Source organism: Staurois parvus, unplaced genomic scaffold (genome assembly GCF_062004578.1).
Source record: "Staurois parvus isolate SC_StPar_1 unplaced genomic scaffold, SC_StPar_1.0 ptg000005l, whole genome shotgun sequence".
Classification (NCBI taxonomy): domain Eukaryota; kingdom Metazoa; phylum Chordata; class Amphibia; order Anura; family Ranidae; genus Staurois; species Staurois parvus.
Window position 1 is genome coordinate 2,224,981 of NW_028317801.1, and position 20,148 is coordinate 2,245,128.

At 40.6% G+C, this 20,148-nt stretch overlaps 1 protein-coding gene across 3 annotated transcripts in view; it reads left to right on the forward strand.

Annotated features, from left to right (window-relative positions):
• Positions 1–20,148, forward strand: part of DPP6 (dipeptidyl peptidase like 6) — a 1,666,940-nt gene that overhangs the window by 1,055,046 nt on the left and 591,746 nt on the right. For all 3 annotated transcript variants that reach the window (XM_089692326.1, XM_089692191.1, XM_089692252.1), the window contains exon 2: positions 818–932. In XM_089692326.1, the coding sequence (XP_089548452.1) occupies positions 818–932 (115 nt within the window). The remainder of the gene's footprint in view (positions 1–817; positions 933–20,148) is intronic.

A 20,148-nucleotide genomic window follows, 5' to 3' on the forward strand; every position in this document is an offset into this window, starting at 1 on the left:
GCTTCCAGTTTTTTTGTCAAAATTTAATTGAACAAGCTGAAGTTAGCAGCTGACCATGCACAGCTGCACCAGATTTTGCACTCTACAGTTTTAGTAAGTCATCCCATGTGTTCCTTGTGATGTTCTGGTTATGGGTATCTCCTGAAATCTTGTATAAAGCGCTAAAGATTTTCAGTCTCTAGCATCCTGCATGGCCAGCTTCCCAGCTGTTTGTGCCTATGATAATCAGCCTTTTTTGTGCTGTGCAGTACCCTGATACTACAGATGGTGACTGATATCTCTATCAGGAGTTGCAGCTCATACGCTGTATGCAATGTTGATATTCAGAAGTGTTATCAAATCCCTAAGATAGTGCTTGAGTTCATGTCAAAGCTGGCTGAAAGGCTGTAATGCGTGGATGATATAATGTTGACTCTGCAGCACAGTTGGGCTTATTTTTCAGCATCTGAAAGAAAATCTGTTCTTGTCACCTATGGCAAACAATTAGTCCAGCTGTCATTTTTTTACAGTGAGATAACAATTTTTTCCTTCAGACACATTGATGAATAAAGCCCCGTTATCATATAACACTAACACTTCAGCGGTTTTGAAACCTGAGGTCTTTGAAAAACTTTTTACTATAGGGCAAGCAATGACCTATAGCCAAAAGCTGCCAGATCCCAAGTCAGCCACAATATGCCCAAGCCTAGTTGTTCTTTTTATATCCCCATTGTTTCATTCTTTGAGAGCCTCAAATCTATCCATCCAGTCCTAACAGTTGTGTTGAAATTGGCAGCACAGTTATACTGATAAATGTTTTCTTTTGTGTTGATTACAGGAGCTGGTGGGGAGCAACCCTCCGCAGAGGAATTGGAAAGGAATAGCCATTGCCCTGCTGGTTATCCTCATCATCTGCTCCATGATTGTCACATCTGTCATACTACTAACTCCAGGTATTGCTCCAGAATGTTGCAATGTGTATATATTGATGAAAGTATCTGATAGGAAGAAAAAAATACAATTGCCATATTGATTTCTAGCAAACAATCATTGCCTATAGACTAATGTTATACACAAAAATTATAATCTGCCTCTATATATGCAAATACTCTGCATTGAAAGTTGTTTTGGACCCTCTCTATGGTTATTCCCAATTTTCTATGCTGACAAATACAGATAATGAATGGCTGATGTCATTATGGATATATGTGGCTCACATGAATTTTTCTAATTATCCTCCTAATAGTATAAAGACTGGCATTTATGAGAATCATACATATATGTTAGGTTTGGAAGTGAGCTTGATTAGATTTAAAAAAATATTTTTCTTATGATTTTGTGTAAAAAAAAATGTACACTTTTAATAAAAAAATATGGATCTGTAACAAAGATATACCTGATAAAGATGTTGACCTGTTTTATACTGTATATGGAGTGATGGCCAAAGCTGCTTGATTTTGATTCACGGGCATTTTCAGTGAACATGTCTAAAAATTCACAAACTTTAATGTGAACCCCATTTAAGTCAATTAGAGGAAAATAATTTTTCCCCATTTTGAAGACTAATAGGCAAGAGATTGTGAAAGAAGGGCAAGAAGAGCAGTCAGGGAGGACATGTATCAACGCACAAAACATATATTTTTTAAAAAATACCATCTGGTGAGGAGCAGATCTTTTAATAAGGATTAAATGAAACAAAATCCACATTTAAATAACATGCTTTATACTTTAAACCTACCTGTCAAGTGGCACACCTGAAAGATGTACTAAAGTAAAATTGACATTTTGAAATAGAAAAAAAATACCATTTGCCACTAAATGACATTTCCCAAACATTTTTATTCTGTTTGTAAACAAAGCAATTTTCTAGGCTAATAGGCAAGAGATTGTCAAACGAAAGGTGTGGGTAGCTGGGTAATGCCATGGTGGACATGCACCAACACAAAAAAATGTAAAAACTGCCATTCAGCAGGCAGCAGCTCTTTTAGTAAGGCTTAAAGGGCAAAATTTAAAATGCAACTAACAATTCTATAGCACAAAAGAGAAAAAGAAAAACATTTTGTGCAGCAGCTAACCTAATTCTCCAAGGCATAAAAACACAGAAATAAACAGTATTCGGTAGCGCTTGCACCCACTTCCAGGTAGATAGAAAACAATAATAGTGCAACAATATTAGAAGTATTAAAGGGAGTGCGCGTGCGCGGCTGGTGGGACGGACATGTCCTTCTAAGGCTCCGTCTCACCGTCAAGTAACACAGCTGCCCGCCCGCGGATCCTGACCCGCACAGCTAAATAAGCGTCTCCGGTCTCCGTGGCAACCCCCCAGACTCGTTCCAGCATGGTCAGGGGAGCTACCCATCACCAGGCTCCGCCGCCCAGCAAGTCTGTCAAGGAGGCCCTGGCCAAAGCCTCCTCCAAGATGGCCACCGCTCCATCCCCTGGCAGCAAGCATGCTGCACAAATATATGCAGCCCTGCAAGATACACAGCCCAGCCATTCCTGTGCATCAGAGGGTGAGTCTGATATTGACCCAGAGACCTCCACACACGCTTCTACACCTGACCTTACATCCCCTGACCTACTCACACGCTTTGAAAAAATGCTGCACAGAGCCCTGAAACAAACCTCTGACCGCATCACAGCCACGCTGTTTAGAGAAATTCACGAACTAGGACAATGCACTGCTGACCTGGAACAGAGAGTAGATGATCTTGATGCCTCATTTCAGATGCATGCAGATGACCTTGACCTTCTGCATGACGAAAACGCGACACTGCAAGCTCGTCTTGAGGACTTTGAAACCGGGCAAGGCGCTCAAATTTACGAATCCGTGGCCTTCCAGAATCGGTCATCAATGTCCAATCAATCGTCACAGCGCTATTCCAAAAGCTTGCCCCAGCCATTCCAATTGAATGCCTGGAAATGGACGGGGTTCATAGGCACTAGCTCCACAATGCTCTGATGGCCCGCCACGTGATATCATAGCCAAACTCCACTTTTTTCACACTAAAGAGCATCTCCTACAAGCAGCCCGCAGCAAGGAATCCCTAAAGATTCAAGGTCACACCCACCAACTGTTTAAAAACCTCTGCCCCACTACTATCGCTAAACGCAGGGCTATGAATGTTCAGGGACTTAACATACCACAGAAACACAATAAGGCTTTCCGCTCCTTTGCATCACATAAAGCCCATATAGTTTGCCTACAAGAAACACACTACAATCCCGATTCTACTCAAAAGTTCTTTGGCCCCTGCTACCCACAGGTCTACACGGCCTCTGCCACAACCAAATGCAGAGGGGTGCTCATCGCCTTTACACTGTGTAATGAGATCAAAGACCCTGAGGTTTGTTATCTCCTGCTAATCGGACAACTTTTAGATGTGGACGTTACCATTACTACATATTATGCCCCGAACCAAGGTCCCCTACCATTTCTTTCCCACTTATTTTCGGTTATTGATCACCACAAACGAGGTACTCTGTTTGTTTGCGGGGATTCAAACTGTACCTTATATTCCTTCCTTGACAAGTCCCCTCAACCTTCCCCCCTTCCTACCTCCAAACAAACCTTCCAAGCCATACTACAGTGTTATTCCTTGATAGATACCTGGAGATAACTTAACCTGATTAAACGCCAATATACTTTCTACTCTCACCCTCATAAGACCTTCTCTAGAATAGACCACATTCTCATAACTGCTAGCTCCTCCTCTCGGCTTTTGGCCTCTGAAATACTTCCAATTCGTTAGTCGGATCATAGCGCCATACTCACATCCATGGCCTCTCTGGCTTCATCCCCTACTGACCCCTCCTGGATCATCGATGACAACTTACTAGCAAACCCAACCCATTGCTGCATTAGTAAAGCATCCTTTTAAAATAAATAGAAAAGACAGCAACGCCTTTTCCTTGAACAAACCTACAACCATTCTCATCAAGCCTTCCAAGCGACCCCTTCCCCAGCCAACCGTGAAGCTCTGGAACGATCTCAACTGGCCCTTGATCTTTTCCTCACGGATCAGGAGGAGCTTTCACTTCGTAGATCCCAACACAAATACTATACAAAAGCAAACAAACCCAGTACCTTTTTAGCTCTTTCGCTTCGTAGGCTTGATTAGATCACCAGACCTATTCAGTTACGCACCACTTCTGGCAATCCCACTAGTAACCCGGAACGCATCTTGCAAATCTTTCACAAACATCTCTCACGTCTTTACTCTTCCTCCACACCCTTTGACCCTTCCCAGGCTGACACCCTCCTGGCCTCCCTCTCCTTCCCGAAACGTTTGGAGCACCAACTGACAGCTCTAGAGCAACCCATTACCCCAACCAAAACCTTAAACGGTATTAAATATTTAAAGCTTCGTAAACGCCCAGGACCTGATGGTTTTTCCACCACATATTACAAAAAATTTGCCCACCTTCTAACGCCCATCCTTACTAATGCTTTTAATGCCATACTATCAGGCCATACCTTCAGCCCAAAAACAGTTCAAGCCAACATCTCAATGATCCCAAAACCAAATTCGGACAACAGGCAGTGGTCCAATTACAGGCCAATCTCTCTCCTCAATATTAATATCAAATTACTAGCCAAAATTCTTTCCACATGCCTCAATTCGTGTATAGGATCTTTAATCCACAATGATCAAGTGGGCTTCATTCCAACTTGACAAGCCGAAGACAACAACATACATGCAACTCTCTAGGCACATATAGCTAAATCTCGCAACATTCCCACCTGTTTCCTGTCCTTAGACATCCGGAAGGCGTTTGACACAGTCTCGTGGCCATATCTGCACTACATTCTGCACCGATGGGGCTTTGGCCCTCACTTTTTATCCTGGATCTTCTCACTATATCGAGAGCCCTCGGCCAGAATTAGATACTTAGGACACAGGTCTGCCCAATTTCCATTTTCCCATGGCACTAGGCAGGGCTGCCCTCTTTCCCCCCTACTCTTTGCTTTGGCCATAGAACCAATGGCCCTTCTAATTAGGGCTAATCCGGATGTCCATGGACTCGAGCTTGGTGGCTCTCACCACAAACTATGCCTTTTTGCAGATGACGTTCTACTTTTTCTCACTTCTCCCTTGACTTCTTCTCCTTCCCTCCTCTGGCTTCTCGAGAGGTTTGGCTCACTCTCTGGCCTTATAATAAACCCCCAGAAATCAATGGCACTTAATATATCCCTCCCTCCTAAAGATTTGGCCCACCTGAAACAGATTCTTCCATTTCCCTGGTCACAACATTATATTCCTTTCTTGGGTATAAAATTGACCCCCATCATATGAGATTTATATGCAGCTAACTATACTCCTATGCTAACCCATCTTACTACTCTCATGACCAAATGGTCCTCCCTACCACTTGCATGGCTATAGCAGTCGTAAAAATGTCAATTCTTCCCAAAATTTTATATTTATTCAGAGTTCTCCCAATCCCAGTAACCACACATTATCTTTGCACATTACAACTTCACATTTTATCCTACATCTGGGGCACTGTCTGCCCCCACGTACCCTGCTCCACCCTATACCGCCCCAAGACCAAGACGGTGGTCTTGGTCTTCCAGATATCGGCAAGTACTACCAGGCGGCACAATTAGCACAGTTGCCAAAATACCATGCGACCCACAAAATCCCTCAATGGATTGTCCTTGATACTATAGAATGTGATCCCTTGTCTACTGCTAACCTACTTTGGGTAAGACCAATAGACTGCGAACCCCATCACCTCTCACTTTCTATCACTATGGGACAAACTGAAATTTCGCTATCTCCTACAATCACTGCATAACCCATTGCTCTCATATCTCCGGAATCCGGCCTTTCCCCCAGCATGGTCATCGCCACTCTCATTCAAACTATGGACCTCAGCAAACCTGCTCCGCACCCATCATTTTCTGTTGAGGAACAAGTTTAAATCCTTTGCCTCGCTACATATGACCTCCCAGCTTCTGAAATATTCCGATACTTACAATTGCAACACTTTTACACTCCTTACACTACAACAACTAACCAAACTAACACCATGTCTCCCTTTGAACGGACTTGTCATAAAGACCCCCATAGATGTGGCCTCATTTCATGCCTGTATTCCCTTCTCACAACCCCAGTCACCACGCCCCCCCTTCATGTACCCAAGGTGGAAACTACAATCCTAGATACTATCCCTAAATTCTTGAGTGTTTGAAACCCCTGGGTAGAGTGTTTTCTCCCGCCAAATTTTGACAAATCACTTCTTCATCCGTGATATAAAAACTATATACATTCTGCATTATTCTGGTACCATTTCCTACTGCATTCGCATATTACCCCACCCTTCTCTACTGGTTGTGGAGTCATTTTCTTTAGCCCCCCACTTTCCTTCTGACTACCCCGACCCCCTCATGTAGCTTTGGGGAGTTTGTATCTCCACCTGTCCAACTCATTCTGATGTTTTGATATCTTTTGCTTATAGCCTTCGCCCATTTAACTTCATGAGAATTGTTGTATTGTTCTCTTAATTCTCCCTCCCCCCCTCTTCGCAAAGACATTATTACTGTGATTATTATTCCCTGTGTTTTCCTGCCTGTGTAATGTCTACTGCCAATGTCTTTTCCCCCTGTTATAATGCCAATAAAATGTTTGAACAAGAAATAATAAAGGATAGGTTAATCTTTGGGAACATGTTACATGTTTCAATGTTCTTAGAGTGGAACATGTATCCACTGTTGCAGCCGCTGCCGGATCCCCCCCTCCCTGTAATAGCAGTACAGGCTGTCAGTAGCTGTCACTTTTGAAAACACCGTGGCCTTGCTGGGCTCTGCCCACACACACCATTCATTCACATAGTTATGTGAATGAATCAACTATAAGTCCAGAAAGGCTTTGTGGCTCTTGGCTTGCAGTTCTCAATTAACTACCATGGCGCTGTTGAGTGCTGTGGTGGTTCATTGAGTCTCCCTGTCAGACTGTTATCTGCTTCCCTGTACGGGATGTACAGGCACACAGGTACACTGACAGTTTGCAGTCCTGCATGGCACCAGCGATCTGCTGATCACTGGTGCAATCCTTTCCAGGCTCCAAAAAAAAAAGTAAATGCACATTTTTGAAAAAATAATGGGAGTTTTGTTTTTAAAGTGAACTCATCATTTAGATATAAACTTCCTTATATTGATAACTCCCTCTAAATTAAGTACCATATATAATGAATCAATTCTCTTTAACTCATATATCGCTGTCTGCATAAAACCTCAGGCTGCACTAATGTTCCAAGTACTGACACCCAGCAGACCAGCTGTATCTATCGAAATGCTAGAGAGTTAAACTAGTAAAGCAGAAAAAGAGCACTCTGTGTCCAACCAGAATAATAATGTAATAATAGCAAAATTCTAAAACATAACATGCGGACCGTTTATTTCATCAGTTCAGTCACGGTTTTTCAGAGAAAAAACAGATACCTTGTCATCAGTTTTTCATCAGTTTACAGCAGTTTTTCATAAAATTGTAATCAGTTTTTACATCAGTTTTTTACACCCACTTAACCACTTGAGTACCAGGGCCATTTCTTTTTAGGTCTGAAGATTACTTAAACCCCCCCCAAAAAAAATATATATATATTTTCTGAAAGCAGACACCCTAGAGAATAAATTTGTGGTAGTTAAAAAAAAATTTTTGTCACATGATCTTAGCGCAACAGTTTACAAAATACAAAATTTCAGTAAAAAAGTACACCAAAGTTAATATTAGGGCACACAAACACAATAATTTACCCATTTTTTGGTAAAATATAAAAGATGAAGTTGCACCAAGTAATTAGATACCCAACAAGAACTAAAATTGCGTGCACCTGTAAAACAGTGAAAAAATGTCAATACCCTATATTTTCCATAGGTGATGCTTTGAAAACCTCTACAGGACATCAGTTTAGCGTTACCCATGAGGTCTGTTAATGCAGTTATTGATCTCTTTCTGACATTTGTTTACATCTTTTTTTACATAGAGATTCATTGATGTCCGGTTTTCATCCATCAATGGATGGATGAAAAATGGACAAACGATCCGCAAGTGTGAAAGGGACTTTAAAAAAATCTGACTGAACTGATGAAAAAAACAGACCGCTGTTTGATAGAACCCTAGAGTGATTTAACTCACCAGCATAAGGCTCCTTTCACATGGGCAGTTTGTTTGTCAACGGATAGATGAAAAAAATGGACATTAATGCATTTCTATGAAAAAACGGATGAAAAATGGACGTCGTCTATTTACATCAGTTTTTTGTCCGCTTACGTTCAGGTCTGTTTTTTAAATGGAACAAGTCTGCGTTTTTTTTCTATTAAATGGAACAGATGAAAAACATACATGCAAATGAACAAGCGGTCCATTTTTCCATTGGTAGTGGGTGTAAAAAAACTGATGTAGAAACTGATAAAAAAACAATGTAAATACTGATGTAAACTGATGAAACACTGATCCTCATAATATTTATCATTACTTTTAAACTCAAGACATATATGCCATTTCCTGCATAAAACTTTCTTTCCACTCAGTCTGCACTCAGTGTTATAGATGCCATACTTGGAACACTAAGCACAACCTGAGCAGTGATAAGGTTTTATGTAGACAGCGATATACTGCGTATGGACTGAGAAAAGCCAGCCATAGACAACAGTCTGTGTTCAGCAGGAACAAGCCAAATTTTGATCCATCTATGGGCAGGCTGGTTGTAATGAAATTGATCTATCGATTGACTTCAGCCTGTTGGGTTTTTTCATGTGAACACTGCTGCTGGCTATTGTATTCTGATGGCTGGGAAACCTCTGTCTGTCAGAATACAATAGCACAGCGGGAGGGATTCCCCCATCAATACTGACTGTGTTGATGGGGGAATCAAGCGACTTTCTTTTCTTCAACCTGTGATTGAAGGAAAGAAAATTACATAATCTATGGCCAGCCTTAAAGTGCAGTAATTACATATGGTACTCAGTTTAGAGTGAACTGTTAGTATAAGGAAGTTTATGCTCATTATTTCTATTATTATTGCATTATTATTATTTTCTAGCTACCTATGTAGAATTTGGTGCTAGTGCTACCTAACACTATTCTACTGCTGTGTTTTTATTCCTTGAAGGATTGGTTTTTTAGGTTAGCTGTGCTACATAATACTCTTTAACCACATTAAAAATACATAATGATTGGAGGATGCCTTTCAGAGGTTCTTTGATCACCATTTTAAAAATGAAATGTCAGCAGCTACAAAAACTGTAGCTGCTGAATTTTAATAAACAGCCACTCTCCTGTTCCAGGATCTAGTGCCATTTTCACCTGGGCTGCCTTTTTCACCAGTCTTCGGCCCCTGGCGCTGGCATCTTAACTGTGGGGAGCCAGATGTGACTGCTTGTGGCTTCATAGCCAGCTGGCCACTGCGCATATGCAAGCCATGCTGCACCTTGTGAATGGTCCCACAGTGGGACCTGTGGCGTGTTGCAAAAGACTGCGGGAAGGGAGGGGGGAGATCGCATAGGTGATCTGAGCAGAAGTGGGAGTGGGTACCTCTTAAACCAGGTAACCCCTTCCCGCCAAAAATAATTAGCTGCCAAACATGACAGAGGAAGGGGGGAGGAGGAGCTAATTATTAACAGCTAAACTTCCCCATTTGGGTGATGTTCCACTGTAAAGCTGCACGTGAAGTGGTGCACATGTATGATATACTAATGCAAACATTTACAGAAAAAAAAACACATTTAAAGTGCTCCTAAAGACATCTTCCAGCCCCTTTGTTCTGTTTGTAAACAAAGAATCCAGGATTTTCCTCAACATCCATACTAAACACTTATCCTTAATGAGGGTATGGTATGGATTTTAAGGGAGGACCCCCCAAAAAAGAAAAGGGATATACCCCACCCCCAATTCCACACTAGACTTTTCATAATACCACTAACAAATAAATAACTTCCAGCTGCAGTAGCAGCCAGAGATTCATGCAGGCCAAATCTTCCGCATTACCTGCCCAGTTCTTCCGTTCAGAGAACCATGTACAGATAAAGTTTGCTGTGAATCCTCATTGCAGTGAACCAAAATCCTTAGTAATAATGTGTCATTGTCCAGGAGATCTCCTGAATGATGCCACATGCGGGTGGAGCAGGGCACATGGCGCATGGCTACATGCTACAAAGGACCTCCTTCTTTGTCATGCCTACCCTGCAACACACTGTGCCTGTGTATAGAGCTCTGATATGTCCTTCAGCTGCAACTATTCCTTCATCTGACAGCACTGCTATCCAGGATTACAAAAGTGAACTCAAAGAGGTGTCTGCCTGGGAGTGTTAAGTACATGCCTTTCCTATTTTAACTTTGTGAGTGGCCAAGTTGCATTTTATTTTAACATTAAAGCTTTTACCTCTACTGCACTTAGTGTGCCCTCGTCTTTGTATATCTAAATATAACTGTGCACTATATTAGACTGCAGAGCCCAGAGCACTCTATCATCTGATAGACTTGGTCAGGCACCCCCTTTCCTCTTCAGCACTACAAGTTTTTGTAAGGACACTTGTGATGAGGAGTTTGGCTGTTACTTAGCCATATCAACACAAAGCACTGGAGTGGGATGCAGGAAGCAGGATTTTGCTGGAGGTAAAGTGTTTGAGTTCCAGGATGCACATCCATCCCTAACTGCAGCTAATTGTTGCATGTACAATTATATGTGAACGCCCATGGACAATGTCTTTCTGACATTGATTTGTGCAGGCTTTCTTATCCATGGCTGATCAGAAAAATCGGGCTGTACCCACCACAGAAATACATTGATCTGGGTGGTGTGTAGCCCTAATCAGCTCAACAGTTATCTGGAATTCTTTTATCCAAGCAATTTATTTAAAACCAAACTATCTATCTATCTATCTATCTATCTATCTATCTATCTATCTATCTTTCTATCTAATACTTTGCAGTGTAACAGATTGCTAACATTTTGCAATTGCTAGTGTCTCATAACAAATGTCCACTGTGTACCTAGTACCTATAGTGTTATACTGTTAGCAGGTATTGGTGTGAAACAGCAAAAACCTTCTACTTTTAAAACCATGGTTAGCTAATGATTTATCTTAACAAATGGTCACACTTGGAATATTGCTTGAATTTGTTCCGTATTCAAAAATAATTTAGCATATGGTTTACTAGAAAATCTTGCAACTTGTGTATTTGGATTTTTTGCTGAACTATAACCTACCAGTCTGCTTTGACACTTTCCTAACAGCATAATAAGTGGTAGTGCTCAGCACCCACTGCCGTATGTTCCTTCATATTTTGTATAGTGCAGTTCAGTGCTTTTTCCCCATCATAATCTGAAGTTCTCTCTTTTGAGGCACAGTCTGGTCCTGTTCTCTAGACAGACATGCGCCTGTCAGGAACATAGGTTTGTGTAATAACTGCCAACTAAAAACCCCTTTCCCCTTCATCACTTTCCATCCACCTGTCAAATGAGATATAACATCTTCCTTATTCAAGATTGCTGTTTGGCAGTAAGGTGACAGGGTTTAGATATTGATCAGCTATCACAGCAAAAAATGAAAAGCATGGACAAAAATTCTGAAAGTAGATCAGTGATTCTAACTCAATTTATGCCCTCCAGGTTCAAAGTCGGTTATGCCATGTGTCTTGAGAAAGAAAAGCTCAAGTAACTAAAAAGTAGCGTCATGGTAGAGCAATGACTTCTGCTGGTAATTAACGATTGCCTGTCAAATATACAGACTGGAGGAGTCAAATCATGGATTCCTAATGTTTAAGTAATAGAGCATAGTCACACCAACAGTCATCTATTTCTTTTGACATTCTGAAGTTTCTCTTGCCAAGTGGGTGAAACTTTTAACATTTTCTGAGCAACTCGGGTAGGCGAAAGCATGGGTGGAATGTTCAAAGGAGGGATAACGTTTCCATGGACCTTACCTTGTAAAAGGAGTAGATGGAAATGAATGTAGGGTGACTGTAGAGGTAAATTCAAAAAGTGTACAAGTACCCAGTACATATGGCACTCCTAGGGGAAGTGTACAGTCACATAGTCCATTAAAACCTTCATCTATATCTGTAAACCATCAACAGAGTAGAAGAAAAGACGAGGCAACTGGATGGATGGATGAGAGAGTAATGGATGGATGAATGGATGAATGGCTGAGCAAGAGAAGGGACCAAGACTGGAACATGTGCAGCTCCTGTAGAAGATCTGGGCAGGATCACCTCAATGCAGAAGAACATCACCCTGCTGTTTGCTTTCTTCTGATTGTAGAGGTGCCCAGAATCCTCATATTGATCAGAAATGCTGTTTTCAATATTAATAAAAGCACCTAACTGATACTGCTAGAATGCTTTCATTTTTTCACAAAGGCTTCTTTGCTGATGAACGTAATTTGAGGACAGTAAGTCTGTACTGTATGTACAGTATGTGAAACTTTTATATGAAACGTTTGCTATATATAGTTTAATAAACATCAAAAATGTATCTGCAGGCAGGCTATGTAAATTCTGCACCTGCTCAAGGAATAAGGCTTACAGCCGTAACTGGGCAATAAGAGGTTTGCGATGTGAGACTCCTCCAATCCACTCTTCTTTAATGGCACCTTCCTGCACTTTACATTACAGCGCACCGAAGAGTCAGATTATCCTCTTCTCTACAGCTCAGAGCATTCCTAATGACTGTGGTTCTCCCTTAGTAAAACCCTTCCTTTCTGAAGCTTACCTTAGATAGGAGGATGTATCATTGAGAAGGTGCAACATTTGACCATCCTTAAATGGTTCACCCTTTTTGACTGTTACTTTCTCTCTGACTTGGTCAACAAGTCTTAGTCATTTAATATTGAAAAGCTTATTCTATGGAGTTTATTTATCAATGATTTCACCCTGAATTCAAACAACTTTTACCCAAGATAAGCACAACCTTCACTCAAGATTCTCACGTTTCCATTTGCAACATTTGACCATCCTCAAATGGTTGGCCCTTTTGCCTGTTTCTTTCTCTCTGACTTGGTCAACAGGTCTTAGCCATCTAGTTTTGAAAATGGATTCTATAGGGTTTATTTATCAATGTTTCTACCCTGAACTCAAACAATTTTAACCCAATATTAACACAACTTTCACCCAAGATTCTCATACTTCCATTAAAATAATTGTGAAAGTTATGTGAATATTTAGCATAAACATTGATAAATAGAACCTTACATCTCTGTGGCAACCATTCCTGTAGTGGTTGGAAATGCTCATTAATTTCTCACAGAGATACAGTCTTTAGACACATTTTTAAGCTGGCCATACACTAGTATATTTTTGAAAATTCACACAAAATATGGTGCAAAGATTCTAAGTACATTAAATTGCTTGATGAATGCTGTTTGAAAGTAGTTGCAAATGTAATTTATATTTAACTTTCAGTTTTGGAACAATTGGATGTTACTGAACGAGAACCACATATGCTGTTAGAAATTAATTAATTCAAATGTTCCATCCTCCTTCTTCAAATCTTCCCACTGCTGGGGGCGAAAACAAATATTGATTTGACCCCACTAATGATTAGAAACTTAAACAAATTTAATAAGGAGCAATTTAATGACATTTTGTTGGTGTATAGCCTGCTTTACCCAACCAGTGGAGAGATGGTTAGATTAGATGCATAACTTGCATAGCCCCTAAGAAACCCTTATCATTTAAACTTTACTCTGGTTAAAGATAAGGAGATTTTACAGTTCTTCAATATGTAACCCTGGGGCTGTTAGGAGCTTAGGATACAAGGCATTTCATGAGGATGGGGCCTGTTACAGTCCTGAAATGGCTGTTTTACCTTTGATGGGCTGGACCAATATTTCAGAAACAAGGCAATCTGATTAAAGTAGTTTGTGTTGATCGTTATGAGTATTAAGCAAATAACAAACACTTTGGCACAGTGGAATAAGCCAGGACAAGGGATTTTTAGTATTACAATTTTTTAAACAAAAAGTGAAAATAAGTGACCAAAAAAATATTAGCACAATACCTCACTATCTGAGGATACAATGTTTACTTTCTAGATTTATATTCTCTCTATGCTTTATAGTGATTTTTCTTAGGGTTTATATTGTAATGTCATTGTTTTATTAATTTTAGAATAAAGGCTGATAGTAAAACCTGATATTTCAAAAAACAATATCCTGTCCTGAGACAGACAGATGAAATATATATTGCTGAAACCTTCAGGGCACATAATCACAACTTGACCCTAATGTTTTGAGATAAAAGGTAATATGTTTTATGCTAGCTTCTCCTGCAGATTGTAATCTAGATATGAATTTTATCTTACACTTTTCCATCTCTGACATACAAAATATAGAGTGTAAATCTGAAAGAACATGAAGATTCTTATTTTGTTCTTTGGGTTTTTTTGCCTCAAAAACATACTATCTTGCATTGGTAAAAAATTTTTAGGACAAAAACTGTTTTATTGCTTACATACGAATATTGCTCATGTTATGTTCTAAATAGACAATTTGGACTGTTTTGTTTACAGAGGAACTCACCCATGGACTTACCTATTTGTGGTTTTTATTTGAAGGGGTACTAAAGGCAAAATAAAATAAAAAAATATACGGTATATAAAATTACATATATAATACAGTGTCACTGGCATTAACATAGAAGCCTGTTCCCTCATAACAGTTTTTCTTTTTACTTGATGATCCTGGGGTTATGTCTCTACTTCCTTTAGTAGACCAAGCTGTGCAGCAAACGTTGGAGAGTTGACACAAACCATGTAACACGGACAGAGGTGCTTTCAATGTTCAACTTTTATTTATTTACTCAAAACCTTTACTCCCAGAAGGAAAAAATATGTTTCTGTAACTGCATATAAAGTCCTTCTAACACTACCCTCCTCAGACAATGCTGCTGTCAAAACTTGTCCTTCATAGATAAGGAACCACCCTAAGACTTTAGAGAATAGAGAACCATTCATTTTGGAGTGCTAAGTAATTTGTATTAATGGTAACTTGAATCTTTTCAACAATAGATCTCCCCAGAAACAATAGCCCCCTCCAGTAACAACAGACCTCCAGCAGCCTCAAACAATCTCCCAGCAGCCAGCATCAGTAGACCCTCCAGTAGCCATCCACAATAGACCCTTCCGCAACAATTTATCCGAAGCAACATTATAATCCCCAGCAGACAACAACAATAGACCCTCTAGCATGCCCCAGCACCCCTTGCCATTACATATATTCAGTGCTGGAGGTGCCAGAACTGCATTCCCCCACGTCCCTGCTGAAAAAAAGTCCTGCTTAGGGCTGCTTTAATCTGATGGATCCGTAGTAAATGGGATGTTGTTTCTTGAGGGCTGCAAAACATTAAGCAATCTCCTGTTAGCAAATTATAAAGCACAAATCAAAATGACAAAATAAAGGCACAGTTCAAATAAGAAACCCTCAGTTCAAGAATTAAAATCCTCCTCTTCTGCAAACATGTCTTCTAATATCAGGCAACATGATCCTAATGGTATGTTTCACATTTCACAATGATGTGGCCTAAGTAGAGGGGCTTATGCAGAAACTCAAGTGTGATTTACTCACATAACACTAGGAGCAGATTCCCTCTGCAAACCACCCAAGAACCATCACACATGGAGGCACTGTTCTGAATATCAGTCTGTATGGCTGGCAGCAAAGGCATGGAGTTGTGCAGTACTAAGCCGTGGTGGCACCAGAAGTGATGGAATATATACCATTTTATTACTGCGCCATCACACTAGCCCAAAGGAACAGTTGCACAGGACTTAGTGCCTAACATATTAACAATGCTGGCTGCAAAGCAATGTTTCCATAGCTAGAGCCAACACATATTGGATAGGTCAAGCATGACATCAAGTGTCATGCACCTTGGTTGGAGGCCAAGCTTACAAGAGGTCTTCCCTTAAGTCTCTGGTCCGAGCACCCCTGAATGTGATGACAGGGGTACAAGGGTCAAAGAAGCACCGGTGCTGGTAGCTTTGGCTAGCAAGTAACTGCCAGGGACAGAGACATAGCCAGTCAGAGCAGTCAGTGAGGTCGAGATTAAAAATCCACAGAGCAAGGTCAGGAACTAGCTGGGTCAGCAATGGGAGATCAGTCAGCAAATACAGGAACACAGGTCACAGGGAAGCAGAAGAACATTAGCACACAACAGGGTCTCCTTTAAAGAAGCAGCTTGGTGCCAATATACGCAGACATGCATGTAGATGCGCACTGGTGCACACTAATGCGCTGACATGTCAGTGCTCGCTGGATACTAGCCCAAACTTGTCTGTGTGCTGGTATATGTGCACGAGCATTAGCTGCAAGGGAATGAACATTGGCTGTAGAATTAGCTGTGAAAGTTTTAGTCCCCTGACATTAAGAAACTTCTCAAGGCATGTTGCAAAAGTTGCAAATCAGTTTTTAGTTTACAATTTTACACATAATTTTGTCAGGTCTATGATGTGTTAAAAGCCCACGTTACTGAGATATGCGTAAATGCAGTCTGCAAAAGCAGTGTTTCTCTACAGGTCATGATTTCAGGATTTTATTCACCTTGTACAGATGGTTGGATGCTGGTAAAATTCTTGCATAATAGGACTTTGTTGTTTCTTACAGCTCACTCTGACATTAAAATGACAATATTGGGAAGAAAATTTGAAAAGGTCCAGGGCACATTATTATGTGGTCATAGTGATATGAAGGGGTCTATTTATAAACATCGGGGGAGTATTTGCTTTTTGTGTCACCATTTTAAATCACTTTCTGATCATATATGCAAAATCTGGTTACTCATTGTTATTCTTCTTATTAATTGTCATACGAACATGCCATACAAGCCCACAATGGTAAATTGGTTCTCTGTGACGAAATGAGGGGTAGTGGTGCAGGTGCTGGTTCTTTGTCCACTGTGGGATGGGGGAGGGGGGCTAATCAGTTCTTCCCCAAGCAGGCTTGGCCAAAGAACATGCAGATTTACAAACATTCCCCAGTTTTACTGAGAAAATATTCTTCTCTTCTTAAAACTTTAAATTTGTTTATCTTTGATTATTTCACAAAGCATGTTCATGTTATTTGCTAAGTCTATTACATTTTTTATGTACAGCAACTTGTTATATATGATTAGTGGCTTTTTAATTGCTTGATATGTCTATATTGACTAAAATGGCCACCCATTCCTGTTACAGATACGTCTGTATCTTTGTCTTATTTATGTGCATAGTTACAAATAACTGTGTGTTCTAGCAGTAAATCACCAATAGAAATGGGAACATGACTTCTTGTTACTTGAGTTGCAAAAAGCAACTTGAGCATTTCTCATTGGTCCCCTTTTCCTTTCGGTTCTTATGCTAGATCTAGCTCAATTGTTCTATCGGTGACTGTAACGGAACCGGAACCCAGACCGCACTGAGTTTTTCCGTTATAGCACAACTTCCCCTGTCCGAACACCATCCACGGACCACACCCTTGAAATCCCTCAGGAAAAAGACAATACCCAGCTCTTCATAATACAAGAAGCCAACTACTTTTATTGTACACAAAACAGCATGTTTTATACAGAGGGCGGGGAAAGACAACCAGGGACAGGAAACACATCATCAGCCCACCCTATCAGTGGGAAGGGCTACAGTATAGGCAGGAAACACCTCATCACCCCTCCCCATCCAACCAGACACAGAACAATGGGATGCAGCCATGCGGCAAAGGATATTGACCAACCCCCACACCAATACACAAACAGTACATCCCATAATAGTTGGCTGGACAGGAAGACACAGCACAATGGGGGGTAGCACATGGCAAACAGACAATGGACAGCCATGTGGCCTAGACAAAGGAACACACACTATACACAAGACTCAGACATTCACATACACACCCTGTACCCTTTAACAGGCACAGGGTGGGTTAAACATAATGAGGGGGACATGAGCTGACCAAGCGGTCCCCCCACCCCCAAAAGTCACTCCCGTCACAGTGACCATGTGATAAGAAAAAAAAGTAAACAAAAAAGGGAAATGCTAAATTTTATTTTTGCTTCTTTGATCCATCCTAACAGTATCTCCTATACGTCTTTTATTTTATTGGATATGCATCCATTGTACTACTGTACACCACATTAATTATATATGCCAACCTTCCTCCTTTTTCATTCCCTTTCAATGAATCAAACTCTGTGTGTAACATATTTTCATTACTTGAATACACTTCAACAAGGTGGAAGGTGATATATCTACTGTGTCACTTCTCCTCCATCCTTTGCTCAGGCACAAATCCGTGACCATTGAAATGTCTTCATTTTCTACACAGTGTATTATATCATTTTCCCTAGGCAGTCAGTTCTCACTTATTTGGCATGTTCCTGTAATGGATTTGGGAAACTTTTAAATGGAAAATATTTATAAAGATCAAGAATTTTCCTTGAAACTGCTGTGAAGAACAAGCATTGTATTCATCTTTTGAAATAAATATGTATGCTATAGCTGCCGAACATGTCTTCTATAAAGATATCTTGTTGCTATATATACTATAAGGGGCTCTCTACTAAGTGCCTGAAGCTGCAAGTTGAAGGGTTATCAACAAATGATAACATCTACACTTAACTAATTTCATTTACTTCTGTATGGCCCAAAACATTGGTAATTCAAAATGCATATCATGTGAATCAGTTTGTTCCTATTAAACGTTATCTAGATGCCACAACTCAGAAGATATTGCTGAATATGCATAAAGGGGATTTTTAAGGTTCCACATCATTTTCATATACGTGCCAACCACAGTTAGAAAAATAAGTCACATGACTGCTTCTAAACATCGCACACAGCTTAGCATTATCTATCATATGTTAAAGGGTTGGGTCACCTTTACCAAAAGCTGCTTTTTCAGCTAAAGAGTGCCTGTATATAAAAACAAACTACAGACTAACTAAAGTTGGATAAAGCCCTAGCTATAGGTGTTGACCATTTACATAACTCTTAAAGCTCCCAGAGACAGCATCCCCTGTCCTGCTTTGTTCCTAGGACATTGTTAAGACACTCCCAGCCATTACTGCACACCCACATCATCATAGGAATGAGATCTTTCTCCAATTCAAACCTCTTTGCATGCACTTTCTCTCCCTCATCAGAACCTCTGATTTCAGTTATGCTGTGACAGAGAAAATAGTGAACTGTGCATATGTGGGGGTTTGTGAGATCATTCCTGTGATAGTGGTGGTAAGAAATATTGGCTGGAAGTGTCTCACATTTTGGTAAGACAGGACTAGGGATGCCATCCCTGAGAGTTTTTCTGCTAAGCTTCGGAAGGTATATAGATGGCCTACACACATGGCAAGGGCATTATTCAACTTTAGACAAAGCTGGTTTGTTTTAATCTGCAGGTACCCCTTACCTAAATAGGCATTCTTTTGGTAAAGGTGAACTAACCTTTCACTGCCAACGCTGTTTTTTAATTTTTTGCACATATGTTTCCCAATCATTATATATTTTCTGAAAGCAGACAGCCTAGAGAATAAAATAGTGATAGTTTCAATTTTTCATGTTACGCAATATTAGCACAGCAACATTTTTGTAGAAAATACACTAGCCTCCCTGGCGGTATTCCCGAGTGTAGCTCGGGGTAAACTTTCAGTACCACATGCGATAACCCCGAGCTACACTCGGGCTTACCATGCGGCGCTGCTCCACGATCCCTCGATCACTTACCTTTTCCTGCGCTCCCACGATGTTCCTTCTGCAGTGTCCCCGGCAATGTAATCCAGAGGATGCCGGCATCTGTCATCTGGGTTCCATCCCCTGTGAGTGTTGGGATGTATGGGGGACGGAACGGTGGTAAATTTGAAAATGACAAAAGTGACATTCACTAATGTGACTCCATGGCACCTCCCATGCTGATCTCATGTTCTCCAATGGGTGCACAGAGCCCAGGAAATATAGCTGGGGTGCATGCAGGGGTGTGTACACACTGTGGGGGGTTATTTACTAAAAGTGCAAAATCTGGTAAAACTCTACATAGAGACCAATCAGCTTCCTGGTTTTATTGCCAAAGCTTAATTGAAAAAACTGAAGTTAGAAGGTGTTTGGCCCCATGCAGAGCCTCACCAGATTTCAAGTGCACCAGTTTTAGCAAATGAGCCTTTGTGTGTATAACCCCCACCACCACCACCACCAATGTATGACATA